The sequence below is a fragment of the Leptopilina boulardi genome, unplaced genomic scaffold (genome assembly GCF_019393585.1).
Source record: "Leptopilina boulardi isolate dan_hultmark-lab unplaced genomic scaffold, ZJU_Lbou_2.1 LbouV2_120, whole genome shotgun sequence".
Taxonomy (NCBI): domain Eukaryota; kingdom Metazoa; phylum Arthropoda; class Insecta; order Hymenoptera; family Figitidae; genus Leptopilina; species Leptopilina boulardi.
Genome location: NW_026137664.1, coordinates 154,701 through 172,258, shown reverse-complemented (window position 1 = coordinate 172,258; position 17,558 = coordinate 154,701). Strand labels below are relative to the sequence as shown.

Sequence of the window (17,558 nt, the reverse complement as noted above, 5' to 3'; positions counted from 1 at the left end):
TTACTCGTCTAACATTCATTTCACGAATTGTTTCAATGGTTAAGATAATTTTTGCTTGGCGTATCTTTTTGCATCGAAGATGTTTTTGTTGGGATACCATTATTCCATAATATAACCTTACAACATAATATTGTGCTATGTGGGAAAAAATAAAATCTATGAGTACTACAAATGTCCCGAATTTAAGCGTGATCAGAGAAAAAATTTTTTTTACCTTGATCACTTTACTTAGGATCCCCCATGTAGTTAGGTATAGCCATCTATCCCGGACTTTCCCTACACATTATATTTTCATAAATATTTTTTAAATAATTGTTTTTGCGAGTTTATTTATTAGTAGTTTTAGATTTGTAATTCAGTTAGTGTAATTTAAAAATTTAATAATAAAATTTAAAATAACTTTTTCCTTTAAAATTGAATAAGTATCTAAAATATTCATTTCAACTGTGTCAACTTATTATAACGGTTACGTAATCTTAGCAACTTATAAATTCTTGACTCCTTCATTTAAATCATAAATTAAAAAGAGTCTGTCATACAACATTATGTACTTTGTAAGGCAAAGCGAATGTAAATATAATTTTATAATTTCCTGTTCGTGATAACGTCACTATTGAGTTGCGATGAAATTCAAAGTGAACCCTTATCTAAGTAGGCAAAATGCATTAATTAAATGCGTGTCATTAAATACAAAGAATTAACAACTGAATTAATATCATTTAATTAAAAATCAACATGCAAGTTAAAGTTTAACATGAATAAAATTTTTGTCAATTTCATCAAACAACATTAATTTTGAAAATAAAATTACACATTTATTAAAGCAATATTGCTTTTAACAAACAGTTAAATAATTGAAATGAAATATTATTTGCATGAGAATTTGTGATATAAATTAATTACTTTATACAATATGTATAAGCTGCATAACATGGTTAAATTATGATTTGTAATTTCATTTATATAGCCTGTGAGTTTATAAAAAATAATTTATTATTGAGTTGGAAGATATTTTGAATATTTAAATACTCTAAGGTAAGACTTTTTAATTATCAATTTCTTTATCATCTTTCTATAAAATTTTTACGCATCTACTTACACGTGTAATTTTGGTTTCAAATTCATATTATCTCTTTTGAAAAAATTGAACTACAATACTTTACCATTTACAACCTTCAACACTGCAACAGAATTAAAATTTTTTTTTTATTTCTGGGATTGGATATTGTAATTCTAACAGGTTTTTTGCCACTGCACACGAATCCAAACATAGAATGCTCCATCACTCTAGATTTTCGAGATATTTGACCTTGAAAAAGGGGTACTTTAGGGCCTATTTTAGGGTACTTTTTGATTTTTTATAATGGTACAAATTTTTTTTTGAAGTTTTCGTGATATGCATTTGTAAGCTCATATATTCCTGAAAAATTTGTAATTTAAAACCTTTAAAAATATTTATTTTTGTATGAGATATCTTTGTTTGAAGTTTGCGTTTGTAAAAAATTGATAAATTTCGTTAAAACTTGTCTCTCGGGGATTGCAGGGTCCATAACACAGATCTATAAGGGTTTTTTTGTTCAAATATCATAGTGGATTCCAATGTATTTTTGTGTGCTGAACACGATTACTGGTTCCAAAATTGTGTATCATGTCAGGATTTTGAAAAAAGTTTTTTCCAAATTTGAAATTTTTTTTATCTTGCTTATACATTTTTATCTTGCACGGTGAGCTTCAATGAAGTTAAGTGAAAAGTTTAGTAACTGCAAATGTTATTGCGAATTTTAAATATTCATTTTTGCAGATTTATTTTACAAGAAAAATTAAAGTGACCGGTGGAGGGCTTTATGCGAAAAACCACTTTAATTAATTTTACATAAACCTACTTGGCGTTTTTTTGTTTATTTTGACAAACAGTGCCGAATCCAGCTGTCGCTCCAGGGGGGGTCATGAGATAGACGGCTGTCCTCCTCAGAAATGATAGTGTCTATATGCCTGGGTGTCAGATCGTACGTATGACACATTAGTAAAAACTGCAGCTGAGTTTAAACGTAAAGAAAGATTGGATTCTTTTTATTTTATTTCCTTGACTCGGAGTGATCGTTTCACTGGCGGATTGACGAAATGGACTGAGCCACGAATTCGTGGGACATTCGCGGATCATTCACTTTGAGTGAAAATATTGTAGAAAATCAGAAGAAAAAGTGAAACAAGTTGTAAATTCAGATGTTCATTACATGAACATTTTGCTTTCTCTTTACGATCAGCAAAAAAATTTTCTTCCTCGTGGAGAAAGCAAAATTTTATTGCCAAAATTTGAATTTTTGATTTTTTAACTTTCATTAATTCTTTAAATTTACCTTAAATGTATACTTTATATATTATATCAATCGATTCGTCTTGACGTAATATGTATTTTATAGCCAAAATGTGAAGTTTTGATTTTTTAACTTTCATTAATTCTTTAAATTTACCTCAAATGGATACTTTATATATATCGATCGATTCGTCTTGACGTAAGGAATACGATTTTATTATATATAACCTTAAATTTTTCTGTTTAAAAATTTTTTCGATTAAAAAAAATTTTTTGAAAAAAGAAGATGAAATTTTTTTTGGGGTATTTTTCAAAATTCTTTGGTCAGATTTGAGATATTAATATGATAAATGAGCCAACCAAATTTTATTTAAATCCATTGAAACCTGTTAAAGTTATCTTCTAAACAAAAAAGGGATCCACACACACACACAAATATACATCCGGACAATTGATCAGGATCTCATAAAACATGTTTCTATAAAGAAAAAAATTTGTTTCCGCCACTTTGAAAAGTTTTATAAACGAAAGGACTACAAAGCTTCCTCCACGAGGAAGCAAAATGAATAAATTTTTTGGTAATTATTAAATGATAAATAAAATGAAGTGCAGAAAAAATTAATTATTTACTTAAAAATATTGTTGATAAAAATTATTTTTTTATAGGAAATATTGGTTAAAAAATTAATTATTTTATCAAAAATATTGTTAAAAAATAGTTATTTATGATACAAGTGCGTAAAGTGAGTGATTATACAAGTGTGATGCAAATCACACAAGTATAATCACTCATTGTTGAATTGCTGAAATTAGAGAAATGTCCGCCTATAAGAAATATTGCCGTGTAATTTTGCTGAAATATTTCATTAAAATATTATAGAAAAATTCCAACTTTAATGATGCGCACTGGTCGATCTCAGTTTCTATGTCCTGTACAGCTGCGCAGTAGTTTTTAATTTTCTAGGATCCTAAGGTGTTAAACTTATTAAACGTTATGTTATTATTTTGAAGATACTTTGCCCGCCGAAATTGGAGCCAATGGAAATATTAAAAAACTTCAATTACGGCGAGGGAAAAAATTTAATCTCAAATAATTAAATTATTAATTGTTTAAATGTGCATCTTTATAAGTAATTGTATCAAAAAAAGATTAAAATAAATTTTTTTAATCATTTTGCAACAGGAATATTAAAAATAATAGTAATAATAGTTATTTTTTGTGAACGCGCCGTAATTGATGCACTCGCCGTAATTGAGGCACCCAATCGAACAACCGGTCGCGAGCTCGGGCCGGACGCTCGGAAGCCAGTCAGCGTACGAAAATGTCAATAAAATTGAAATTCAAAATTTTAATTTTTTAAATATATGTGACCTGGACAGTTAAAAGGGACCTTTTGTCCGAAAAAATCGATTTTTTATTGATTGGTGATTCTGATAGAGAAAACTTTTTTCTATCAGAATCACCAATCAATAAAAAATTAATTTTTTCGGACAAAAGGTCCCTTTTAACTGTCCAGGTCACATATTACCTTATAGAAAATTAAAAGGTGCATCTTTTTTCCTTTAACTTTTTTTGCATCTTTTATTCTTAATAAGAAATTTTCCATCTTTTTCCGTTTTCGAAATATAAGAGAAAAACTGTTTAAAAAAAAAGGAAAATTTTCATTGTTTTTTTGACTTCAACTCGCGACAGCTCAGACAATTTTACGAATTTCTTAATGAAACAAAAACGAAAATATGTGTTATTATATTCTACGAATGACTAAAAAAATAAAAAAAATGTTTTGATTAAAAATAAAAAAGTTATTAATTTTTTAATAAGACATTGCAAAATTCATCAACTGCAATTTTTACCCTGTGAGGAATTTTCGTAAATACTTTTTAAATTCAAATTGACACGTTTTACAAATTTTCGAGCCTTCAGGTAATAAATCTAGAAATTTAACTAGCAAACTCTCTGAAACAGGACACCAACCCGTTCTTTTGATATGTTTTTTCTTTTTGAATGGATTAATGCACCTACTTCTCCAAACAGTTTCAATTTCATTAGAGTTCATGATTAAATAATAATTAAAAAAATATATATCTACTATAAAAAATACTTACCTTAAAAATCAATTTAAGAGAAAATTCAAATGAACTACTAGATTTACTTCACCTATATATATATTATATGTATAGTATTGTTTATGCGAAAGAATTACGCAAGGTGTCGCTGAACACGACAGTGTTTGCCACTCACATCCTGATCAATACATGATACATGTTTCTATATACAAGAAAATTTGTTTTCACCATTTTTAAAAATTTTATAAACGAAAGGACTACAAAGCTTCCTCCACGAGGAAGCAAAATCGCAAAATAAACCACTCAGGGCATATATGCACACTGCCATAAATGACATCTACCTGAAACGACAAATTTCTAAGTCATAGAATACGAAAATAAAAGCCAAATGGTGATCTCGCCCACTCTACTCTATGTTTGAAAAAACAATAATTTTTAAAAGAAATATTGATAATAAAAATTAATTGTTTTGCCTAAAATAATGTTTAAAAAAATTAATTTTAAAGGATATATTGTTTAAAAAAATAATCTGGATGAGAATGAATTTTTCTATTAAAAATATTGGTTAGAAAAATTAATTAATATATTAAAAATATTGTTAATAAAAATAATTTTTTAAAGGACATATTGGTTAATAAGATTAACTATTTTATCCAAAATATGTTTGAAAAAAGATTAATTTTTAAATAAAATATTGATGATAAAAATTAATTATTTTATAAAAAATATTTTTTAAAAAAATTAATTTTCTACGAAAATATTGGTGAAAAAATTATTAAATGATATATAAAATAAAGTACAGAAAATAAATAATTATTTTATTAAAAATATTGTTGAAAAAAATTTTTATAAAGAATTGTTTATAAAAATTTTGATAAATTTTTTGATAAAAACAGTAATTTTTTTCATAAATATTTTTGAATCGATTGATGTATATAAAAGTTTACTTTTAACCAATAATTATAAAATTGATTATTATTTTAGTTGTACTCATTCTTTTAATCTTAAATATAAGTGTATCATGATGAGTAGACTAAATGGTCATGAAATGAACACCTTGTTTGATATGTAAAATAATTAATTTTTTTCTTTAATATTTTCTTTAAAAATTTATTTTTTTCAACAATATTTTTGATAAAATAATTAATTTCTTTAACCAATATTTCCTGTAAAAAATTAATTTTTATTAAAAATTTTATAAAGTAAATAACTAATTTTTTTCTGCACTTTATTTTATTTATTATTTAATAATTTCCAAAAAATTCATTATTAAAAAAATAATAAATTTAAAAAATTATTTATTATTAATTAACAACATATAAATTATACCACTAATTAATTAACTCTAGGCCAAATAAGTACTACAGTTTTCTTACAAGACAAAAAGAGAATTTTTTAAAGTAAGAGAGTATGACTGCTGCCACCTACGGTGCAAAACCGGCGGTCTAACTTCATTATCGACGACGAATTGAAATGTTACTGAGCGACTCCACGTCAAGTGATCGCACCGATTTAGGCTATTTTGATAAATTTTCATAACATTGATAATTTGGGTTCTTTTAAAGGCCAAAAAAAGAAATCCTAAGTATTTTTTTTGGCGCAGAATTAGATGATCTTCCAAATAAAAAAAGAATTGACAATTTATCATTATTTCTTCAAATGTTATTAATTATTTAAATAATTTTTAATATTAATTATTAATTTAACAACCGATTATCCAAAATAGTTTATATAGGGCTTGTTGGATGCGGATTTCGATAAGCATTGGAATGGTATTTTTAAAATTATTCTAATTTTATTTGTTCGTAAAATATTTCATTTTTTACTAACTTTTGATAATTTTATCGATTTATTATGACTTAAACAATATTCATGATTTTTATTGTGCTTCAAAATGAGGGAGATCATGTTTAAAAGTTATAAACAAATTTTATTTTTTAAACAAATTGTTTAAAAATTAATATTTTTTAAAAAAATAATTTTGTTCTAATAGTTTAAGGTCTTTTGCGTAAAAAACATTCTCAACATTTCTCTCTATTTTTAGTAGGGAAAAGTTATAAGTAAAGCAAAAAATATTGCTCTAATTTGTTATTGCAAATATCTCGAAAAATATTAAAAATTTCAAATTCATTTGTTCACTTATTTAGCACCACTATCACTACAATTTACCGAATATTGAAAAAAATCCGAGACATGACCCTGTATTCTCATATGAAATGCCTCATATAATTATATAGTTTACAATGACTTCACGCGCTACAAAAACTAAATAATTTTTTCTCGGAAACTATAAGACATACCATCTTTTTCAAGGTCTTAAATTTTTCAGGGCATTGTAGAGAATTCAGAATCATGAATTTTTTGAAAAAAATCCAAGATATACTTTTTGAATTATTTAAACAATTAAAATTGTTTTTTTTAATAAAAATTAAAAATTTTTAATTTTTTTTCAAAATTTTTTTCATGAAAGAGCTTCTAAATACGAGTATTTAAAAAAAATTCATCCCGATTGGTTAAAAATTACGGAAGTTATAATAAATCAAAAAAAAAATTACAAAAAATTTAAATTTGCAATATTTTGAAAAATATTTTGAATTTTTTAAAAGTACTTAAGATTTCTTTTTTTGGCCCTTAAAAGAACCCAAATTATCAATATTATAAAAATTTATCAAAATAGCCTAAATCGGTGCGATCACTTGAAGTGGAGTCGCTCCACTACTAAACTCCCTAGCATATCAAACACTCTTATCCAAACATCATATACTTTAAACTTTATTTATTTAATAATAAAACATTAATTTAGTAAAAGTACTCCATAAATCAATTACTAAATAGTTTATTTATTTAATTCAATAATACTTTTTCACTCTTTCCACTGATTTTCTACAATATTTTCACTCAAAGTGAAAAAAAATCATTCCATCTTTGGATAAAGCAAAGTTAAATAGACGAGAGTCACTACTGCCCTGGCGGATTGGGTAAACCAAGATGTAACCGAATTGGGTTAAGATTCGGTTACGTTTCGGTTCCTTGTGAAAAATTGTCGTTAATCGACGAAATATGTTGTAAATAACTATTAGGAATGGTTAATAGACATTTAGAGGTCTTATTTATACAATAATAACAATAAATTAAGATATAATTACTCAATAATAAGTGTTTTAAGTGTACAATGCATACAGTTGTTGAGTTACCATATATGAGGCAAAATTCCTGAAATGTCCGAACAAAAAATTAAAAGTTCTCGAATTTAATCCATACTTTTCTAAAATGTTGTTATTGTTGGTGAAAGTCTAAAAATCAATTATTATTGAATTTAATAAAATAGTTTTTAAATTACAACGTTTTTAATTTTTGACTTTTGAAAAAAAAAATTTTTTTCAATGTACAATATTTATAAGTAGAATGCATAAAAGTTAACATATATATAATGATTTTTAAAGCTTTTTTGACGAGCTACACGCTGTTAATAAAATTTTTTTTTTTTAAATAACATTTGACCTTGAAATTCAAGGTCAAAATGTTAATTTACATTTATCTCAAAATCGGATTTTTTAAAATTATTTTTAACTATCTCAATGGAAAGCTTGACTAATTTCCTACAAAACATGTAATTTTCAGAGTGGGATCTTTTAAAGTTTTTGAGATATTAATTAATTAATTAATTAATGTTCATAACAAATGAAATATTTTACAAACGAATAAAGTTACCGTAATTCTGAAGTTAGTAATTGAAAGTTAACGTAATTCCGCATCCAACGAGCCCTATATGAAGTATTTTGGATAAGTAGATTGTTAATAAACAATTAGTTAACATTGCAATTGTTTATTAACAATCTACTTATCCAAAATACTTCATATAGGGCTCGTTGGATGCGGAATTAGCTTAACTTTCAACTGGTAAGTTTAGATTTACGATAACTTTATTTGTTTGTAAGATATTTCATTTTTTATTGTTATTTAACTAAAATTGAACAAAAATACTTCATATAGGGCTTTTGGATGCTTCTTGTTAGTAAAAAATAAAATATTTTACAAACAAATAAAGTTATGGTAATTCTGAACTTACCAATTGAAAGTTAAGCTAATTCCGCATCCAACGAGCCCTATATGAAGTATTTTGGATAAGTAGATTGTTAATAAACAATTGCAATGTTAACTAATTGTTTATTAACAATCTACTTATCCAAAATACTTCATATAGGGCTCGTTGGATGCGGAATTACGTTAACTTTCAATTACTAACTTCAGAATTACGGTAACTTTATTCGTTTGTAAAATATTTCATTTGTTATAAACATTAATTAATTAATTAATTAATATCTCAAAAACTTTAAAAGATCCCACTCTGAAAATTACATGTTTTGTAGGAAATTAGTCAAGCTTTCCATTGAGATAGTTAAAAATAATTTTAAAAAATCCGATTTTGAGATAAATGTAAATTAACATTTTGACCTTGAATTTCAAGGTCAAATGTTATTTAAAAAAAAAATTTTTATTAACAGCGTGTAGCTCGTCAAAAAAGCTTTAAAAATCATTATATATATGTTAACTTTTATGCATTCTACTTATAAATATTGTACATTGAAAAAAAATTTTTTTTTCAAAAGTCAAAAATTAAAAACGTTGTAATTTAAAAACTATTTTATTAAATTCAATAATAATTGATTTTTAGACTTTTACCAACAATAACAACATTTTAGAAAAGTATGGATTAAATTCGAGAACTTTTAATTTTTTGTTCGGACATTTCAGGAATTTTGCCTCATATGAGAGATTCTTTTTCAATCGCCCCAGCCCAAAAAGTCAATGTTCTGGGATTGGCTTCATACTTTGGTAAATTGTTGTCCTATATGATAGTAATAAATCCCTAAAATATAAACTAATTAAAAAAATATTGGTAGAAAGTAGAGGGGGTTGAAGTTTTGACGTTAAGGGTAACATTGTCATTTTCAAATCCGTTTAACTATGACAAAAGTTAATGGATTTTAATTTATCTATAATGAATTTTATTGCATTTTTCACGTACTTTTCAAAAATGTTTACGAAATTTAAAAAAAAAATTTTTAACCCCTTTTTTCAAAATCAACCCTTATTTTTCGATATTCACCCCTTCGGGTATTTTTTTTTTTTTTTTTTATTTTCATTGAAAAGCTGAGGTTTTTTCCGATGAGCTATGTAAATATGAAAATGGGACAACAATAATTTTGTGAGAAACAGAATATTAAAGTAGGCGGTGCCGATAAGGGTGCCGTTAAGGGTAACATTGTCATTTTCAAATCTGTATAACTATGACAAAAGTTAATGGATTTTAATTTATCTATAATGAATTTTATTGCATTTTTCACGTACTTTTCAAAAATGTATACGAAATTTAAAAAAAAAAAATTTTAACCCCTTTTTTTTCAAAATCAACCCTTATTTTTCGATTTTCACTCCTTCGGGAATTTTTTTTTTTTTTTTTTTTTATTTTCATTGGAAAGCTGAGGTTTTTTCCCATGAGCTATGTAAATATGAAAATGGGACAACAATAATTTTGTGAGAAACATAATATTAAATTAGGCGGTGCCTATCTAAATCCTCAAAGATGATCTCCAGGTACACCCCTTATCGGCACCGCCTACTTTAATATTCTGTTACTCACAAAATTATTGTTGTCCCATTTTCATATTTACATAGCTCATGGGAAAAAACCTCAGCTTTCCAATGAAAATAAAAAAAAAAAAAAAAAAATACCCGAAGGGGTGAAAATAGAAAAATAAGGGTTGATTTTGAAAAAAAAGGGGTTAAAAATTTTTTTTTCTAAATTTCGTATACATTTTTGAAAAGTACGTGAAAAATGCAATAAAATTCATTATAGATAAATTAAAATCCATTAACTTTTGTCATAGTTAAACGGATTTGAAAATGACAATGTTACCCTTAACGTCAAAACTTCAACCCCCTCTACTTTCTACAAATATTTTTTTAATTAGTTTATATTTTAGGGATTTATTACTATCATGTAGGACAACAATTTACCAAAGTTTAAAGCCAATCCCAGAACATTGACTTTTTGGGCTGGGGCGATTGAAAAAGAATCTCTCATACGTATATTACCATCAACGGGAGCTGTGATACGCGCTTTAAACAGTAGATGGCGTTGAAAATTACTTTGTGAATGAATTTCTAAAATTAAACTTTAGAGTGTCAAATGTGTAAGTGAATATAAGTTTTAAAAAAATAGATCGATTAATTAAAACAACTTTTTTCATTTCTACAAATATAAAAAAAAAAATTTCTCAATAAAAATTTTTTTTCTCAATGACATGAGAAAAATTAATTGTGACACAAAGAAATCTATTTTTCCCTAAAAAAATTTTTTTATTAATAATAATTTTTTTTTCTCAATAAAATAAAAAGATTAATTTTTACACAAACAAATTTTTTTCTTAATAAAAAATTTTTTTTTTCAATGAAATGAGAAAAAGTAATTGTGACACAAAAGAAACTTTTTTCCTCAATGAAATAAGAAATATTAATTTGGAACAAAAAAATTTTTTCTGAATAAAAAAATTTCTTTTCTTAATGAAAGGAGAAAGATTAATTTTGACAGAAAAAAAATTTTTGTTCCTAATAAAATTTTTTTTATTTGTACAAATGAAAAAAGTTGTTTTAATAAATCGATCTATTTTTTTGAAACTTATATTCACTAATACATTTGACACTCAAGAGTTTAATTTTAGAAATTCATTCACAAAGTAATCTTCAACGCCATCTAGTGTTTAACGCGCGTATCACAGCTGCCGCTGATGGTAATATACATATATGGTAACTCAACAACTGTATGCACTGTACACTTAAAACACTTATTATTAAGTAATTATATTTTAATTTATTCTTATTATTGCATAAATAAGCATTCTAAATGTCCATTCCTAATAGTTATTTACAACATATTTCGTCGATTAACGACAATATTTTACAAGGAACCGAATCGTAACCCAATTCGGTTACAACTCGGTTTACCCAATCCGCCAGGGTGTTGGGCTACGTTTTGATTTGTGGTCATAACTTTCTTTCTAGGCTCAATTTCAGATGTTTTCACATATGTTGGAAAGATCTTCTAAATTGCAATGTTTTTTCTTTAATATCCGATAATGATTGTAACAAAAGTGTAAAAGTTAGACATAAAAAGGAACATTTTGTCGTTACGGTCGCCGACCAGGACTTTACGGTTGGATCGCGTTTAAAATCAATGTTATATGAAAAAAAATTATCCTTAAATGACAAAAAACTACTGAAATTGAGTTAAAAATGACAAAATCTAAAATTGAAATAAAATATGCCCTGTGGACCGAATTTTGATTACTTTTCGCTTTTCGCAAAATTGGTCTGAAAAAGTTCAGAAAAATTATCAAATTTTATTAATACATACATTTTTTAAATAGAAATTTTTATATACAAAAATGTACTTTCAATTTTAGAACGTATTACAATATAGTAAAGACGGCGGGTAGCCCATCCATGACACACGGTGTCGTGACCATCAACGCGTTGTATAAACATAATAAAAATGATTTCAGCATTTATTTACGTTTTATTGAAAAATTAAGTATTTATTGCAATTTCACTTTACTGGAACTGACGTGAAATGTTAATTGCCATTACTAACAAGTATTTGCATGCAATAATATAGGGAGCCAGTGTAATAAAACAAAATAAACCGTGGTGGCCCAACCATGTTGACTCTCCCCTTCAGTAATATATACGTAAAAATAATAAAAATGGGTTTTCTCGAAAAGCCCTCCGACGATCATTTTAATTTTTCTTGTAAAATAAATCTCAAGACATGAAGATTTAGAATCCGCAAAAACAATTGCAGTTACTAAACTTTTCATTTAAACTTGATTGAAGCTCACCGTGATTGGTTCTTAAAGTATTTAAGATTATTATTATTACTAGCTTAAGGAAACGCGCGTGGTATCTATAATTTTTTATGAAAAATTAAAAATTTATTTTCATTTGAGGAAAAGTTATTGGAATTTTGATCTCACAAAATTATAATGTTATTTTTTAAATCGTTACTGTATTATTATTTCAACATTATGGTGTCATAATAATATAATACATATTACTGCACAGTCAATATGACCTTTAAATTTTGTACTCAAATAAAAATTATATGCTACGATCATCGAATTGTTAGCAATATATTTAATTGACCCATCTCAGGATCCATGCAGGGTGAATTCGTATATTGTTTACCACAAGGCCCATGAACTTAAAATCGCTTTACAATGTTAAAAAGTTCTGGATTCTTTATTTCGTCTGTGATTTCAGCACATATCATTTTATTTAAAGTTTCTGAATCGCAGATTTGTGCACGTAAAAATATAATTAAACGCATATGTGTCAATCCCCGTTTTTTTCTTCTCTAGGAAAGACGATACATATAAAATTGTAAATGAATAAAATTACAAGTACCTTGAGTATGCTTAAGGTTAACAGTCCATCCAGGATCACCATAAGAAAACATTGTAGGATATGTCATGGGATCAAAATTTTCACTAACAATAAGACTCGAAATTATTTACTCATTATTTGCTGTTGTGCATACTGAATTTACATCAACATGTAAATCCCTCCTTAATTTCTGTAGATAATTTCTTTATCTTACATGACAAATTTTTTTCTTTGGGTATTTTCAGTTTCAGTAGACACAACTCTGTTTTCATTTTTACTGGCAAAAGTCTTACAAAAATATGAAAGGTTTAGACCACCATTTTGAAGTTCTTTAGCTCGATTTATGAAAAGACAATTCCAATCATTCTTTACAAATCGAAATCCTAATATTAGACATTCTACCCGAGGCGAAATTTGAATCCTCTTTAGCTTCCCTTAGAACCTAAATAGGCCCTCTTTACGATCTTGTAGACTCCCGTAGGCCCTCCTTTGAATCCAAACGTGGAAGAAAGGTAAATTTGCGACTGGTTGAGGAAGCTAAAGAGGGTCTAGTTCGATTAAAAAAGTACAAAAAAATGCAAAAAAAAACTCTTTTAATTATTTTGATTAAAGCAAAATGAATTTTTTCTTCACACAATATTTCTTTAATTACCCTTTAAAAACTGGAATTAACATATTTTGAAGCGTTTTCAAAAAATTAATAGAATTAGAGCAATTTCAAAATTTTCAATATTTTAATCAACTTTTAGACCCTACTTTAAATCCAAACGTGGAAGAAAGGGAAATTTGCGACTAGTTGAGGAAGCTAAAGAGGGTCTGTTTAACTCTACTTTACTCCTTGTAAATTAGGGCTTAAATTTCGCCTCGGGTAACTGCCGGAAAATGATTTAATTAATTGTTTTCAAAAATTGATATCAAATGCTTGCTCATTATATTATTTTCAGTTTCATAAATTAATCTTTTAATTTATACTGTTAACCAATACAGATGTTGCAAATGCTATTTCATATACTTCACACTTAACTGTACTAATCGGTTGTTGATCAAGAGCTTCAAAAACTACTGTTGGTTGAAAAGGGAACAATCTAATTAACTATTCTACTTGGAAGAACATTCAAAAATATAAAGTTTTATTCCATCGTAATAGACACAAATCCAATAACCAAAATCGTACTACCACTAAAAACTATTTTAATATGTTTAACTTCTTCTTGAATTGGAAAAATTAAATGAAGCCTTTGTAAATACAAAGTACTTTGCATAATGAAAAATTAATTTGTATCTTTTCTCAGTCATTTTTAAAATTTATACATATGAATATAATTTAAAATTTCATTTACCTATTCAATAATTTTAAAATCTTTATTACTTAAAATAAAATACTCTTTTATGTTCGACATGATAACCTTCTTCAAATTTCAAGCTCCTGGTAAAGTCGCTTTTCAAAACAAATCTTTCATTCGTTTCCCGCTTTAAAAAATTTATTTGGGTGATTCTCTCAAAAAGGACTAATGACGCTTTCACGGTAATCTGTTCAAAAATGATAAAATTGACCTAGGTTTCCGTTCACGATTATTTAAATATTTATATATGTTTAAATAAAATAATTTTCATGTAATTTTCTTTAAATTTTTTAATTTATTTTGACATATTTCTCAGAATTTCACGATTACGAGCATATGTTGTTCCAAATATAAATGTTAATATTCAAAAGTTTTATAATTTTGGTACAATAAACCTATACGATGTGTTTTAGAGCAATTTAACCCAAAGGTACTGACACCAAAGAATTTCTTCTTGATTTTGATTCTCTAATATAACCACATGGTTATAGCTCGGGTACGGCTGATAAGATGGGAGACACCACTTCCCCTTACATGACAGTAATTAAACGATCATCGACCATCTTATATAAACAATAATAGAAAATAAACCCTCAACTGAAGGCTGTTTTTGACGAAACAAATTGCAGGTAAAAACCCTAGAGAACCCTCATTATCAAAGCAAAGATATATATGAGGCAAAATTCCTGAAATGTCCGAACAAAAAATTAAAAGTTCTCGAATTTAATCCATACTTTTCTAAAATGTTGTTATTGTTGGTAAAAGTCTAAAAATCAATTATTATTGAATTTAATAAAATAGTTTTTAAATTACAACGTTTTTAATTTTTGACTTTTGAAAAAAAAAATTTTTTTCAATGTACAATATTTATAAGTAGAATGCATAAAAGTTAACATATATATAATGATTTTTAAAGCTTTTTTGACGAGCTACACGCTGTTAATAAAAATTTTTTTTTTAAATAACATTTGACCTTGAAATTCAAGGTCAAAATGTTAATTTACATTTATCTCAAAATCGGATTTTTTAAAATTATTTTTAACTATCTCAATGGAAAGCTTGACTAATTTCCTACAAAACATGTAATTTTCAGAGTGGGATCTTTTAAAGTTTTTGAGATATTAATTAATTAATTAATTAATGTTTATAACAAATGAAATATTTTACAAACGAATAAAGTTACCGTAATTCTGAAGTTAGTAATTGAAAGTTAACGTAATTCCGCATCCAACGAGCCCTATATGAAGTATTTTGGATAAGTAGATTGTTAATAAACAATTAGTTAACATTGCAATTGTTTATTAACAATCTACTTATCCAAAATACTTCATATAGGGCTCGTTGGATGCGGAATTAGCTTAACTTTCAATTGGTAAGTTCAGAATTACCATAACTTTATTTGTTTGTAAAATATTTTATTTTTTACTAACAAGAAGCATCCAAAAGCCCTATATGAAGTATTTTTGTTCAATTTTAGTTAAATAACAATAAAAAATGAAATATCTTACAAACAAATAAAGTTATCGTAAATCTAAACTTACCAGTTGAAAGTTAAGCTAATTCCGCATCCAACGAGCCCTATATGAAGTATTTTGGATAAGTAGATTGTTAATAAACAATTGCAATGTTAACTAATTGTTTATTAACAATCTACTTATCCAAAATACTTCACATAGGGCTCGTTGGATGCGGAATTACGTTAACTTTCAATTACTAACTTCAGAATTACGGTAACTTTATTCGTTTGTAAAATATTTCATTTGTTATGAACATTAATTAATTAATTAATTAATATCTCAAAAACTTTAAAAGATCCCACTCTGAAAATTACATGTTTTGTAGGAAATTAGTCAAGCTTTCCATTGAGATAGTTAAAAATAATTTTAAAAAATCCGATTTTGAGATAAATGTAAATTAACATTTTGACCTTGAATTTCAAGGTCAAATGTTATTTAAAAAAAAAAAATTTTATTAACAGCGTGTAGCTCGTCAAAAAAGCTTTAAAAATCATTATATATATGTTAACTTTTATGCATTCTACTTATAAATATTGTACATTGAAAAAAATTTTTTTTTTCAAAAGTCAAAAATTAAAAACGTTGTAATTTAAAAACTATTTTATTAAATTCAATAATAATTGATTTTTAGACTTTCACCAACAATAACAACATTTTAGAAAAGTATGGATTAAATTCGAGAACTTTTAATTTTTTGTTCGGACATTTCAGGAATTTTGCCTCATATGTATATATGTTACGGTTAAAGTGCGAAATTGGTGAATGTGCACATTAACCGGTCAATGTGCACATTGACCAAATTGGGCATCAGTAGGTAGGTGATTGTGAGAATAGCATACGAATTTCTTTGTTTTGTGCACTTTAACCGGTAAATGTACACATTCACCAAATCATTTTGGTTAAAGTGAAAAATAAATATTATAGTATTGATGTTTTGCTACTTTAACCGGTAAATGTACACATTCACCCAAATCGTTTTGATTAAAATAAATTTTGCTGCGTACGAAAAATATATTTATTTATTTTTGCAGGGGCGACTTTCATGAAATTTTGTTTAATTTGACATTTTTTTTGCTATTTTTAAAGTATAAAGTATTTTAGAAAATATTGAATTTTGAATAATATATAGATTTTTTGGGATTAAAAAATTTTAACTTTAAATATAGCTATGTAGGAAGAAAATATTTATTTATTTTTGCAATTAATATATTTATTTACATTTGAACTTCTATTTATATTTGTCTTCCTACTTCTGTTTATAATTTTCATTTTCATTTATTATAATTCTATTCCTTTAATACAATTTATATTTAATATTATCTTATCAATTTATTAATAATAATATTCATTCCATTTTCACATTTTATATGCATAAAAAAATTATTTAACAAATCACTCATTTCAAATTTTCACATTTACCAACCAAGGCTGGTCAATGTGTACAATCACCAATTTACTTGGTAAATGTACATAATATCTTCCCCAAATGGCCGATTTCTCACTTTTACCAAAATGCCCGGTGAATGTACACATTGACCGGTTAATGTGCACATTCACCGGACTTCGCACTTTAACCGTAACATATATAATCTAATAATAACGAGAAATTTCAAGTGCTAAGAAAATGTGAATGAATGAAGGAATGAATACAAAGATTATTATGTATAAGATAATTTTATTTCTCTCTATTCAAGACTTAATTCAAGCCTATATAGAAGTCTCTAGTTCATCAGGTTATGAAGAAAAACATAATGCAAACTCACAAAACATGTTTTTTTTGGGTATTTACCGCTATTTTTTTCAAAATCTTGACGTGATATACAATTTTGGAACCCGAGATCGAATTCAGCACACAAAAATATAGTGAAAATC

The 17,558-nt window shown here is 26.1% G+C and overlaps 1 protein-coding gene across 2 annotated transcripts in view; it reads left to right on the top strand.

The window, feature by feature from the left end:
- Positions 1-907: 907 nt before the first annotated feature.
- Positions 908-17,558, top strand: part of LOC127284583 (chitinase-3-like protein 2) — a 52,296-nt gene continuing 35,645 nt past the window's right edge. Inside the window, exon 1 of one of the 2 annotated variants that reach the window (XM_051310106.1) lies at positions 908-1,035. Coding sequence is in view for 1 of the 2 variants with exons in the window: in XM_051310100.1 (XP_051166057.1) it covers positions 1,989-2,006 (18 nt within the window). In the remaining variant the exon portion in view is untranslated. Of the gene's footprint in view, positions 1,036-1,973; positions 2,007-17,558 lie in introns of those variants that run through there. The other variant, XM_051310100.1, reaches the window with a different exon arrangement.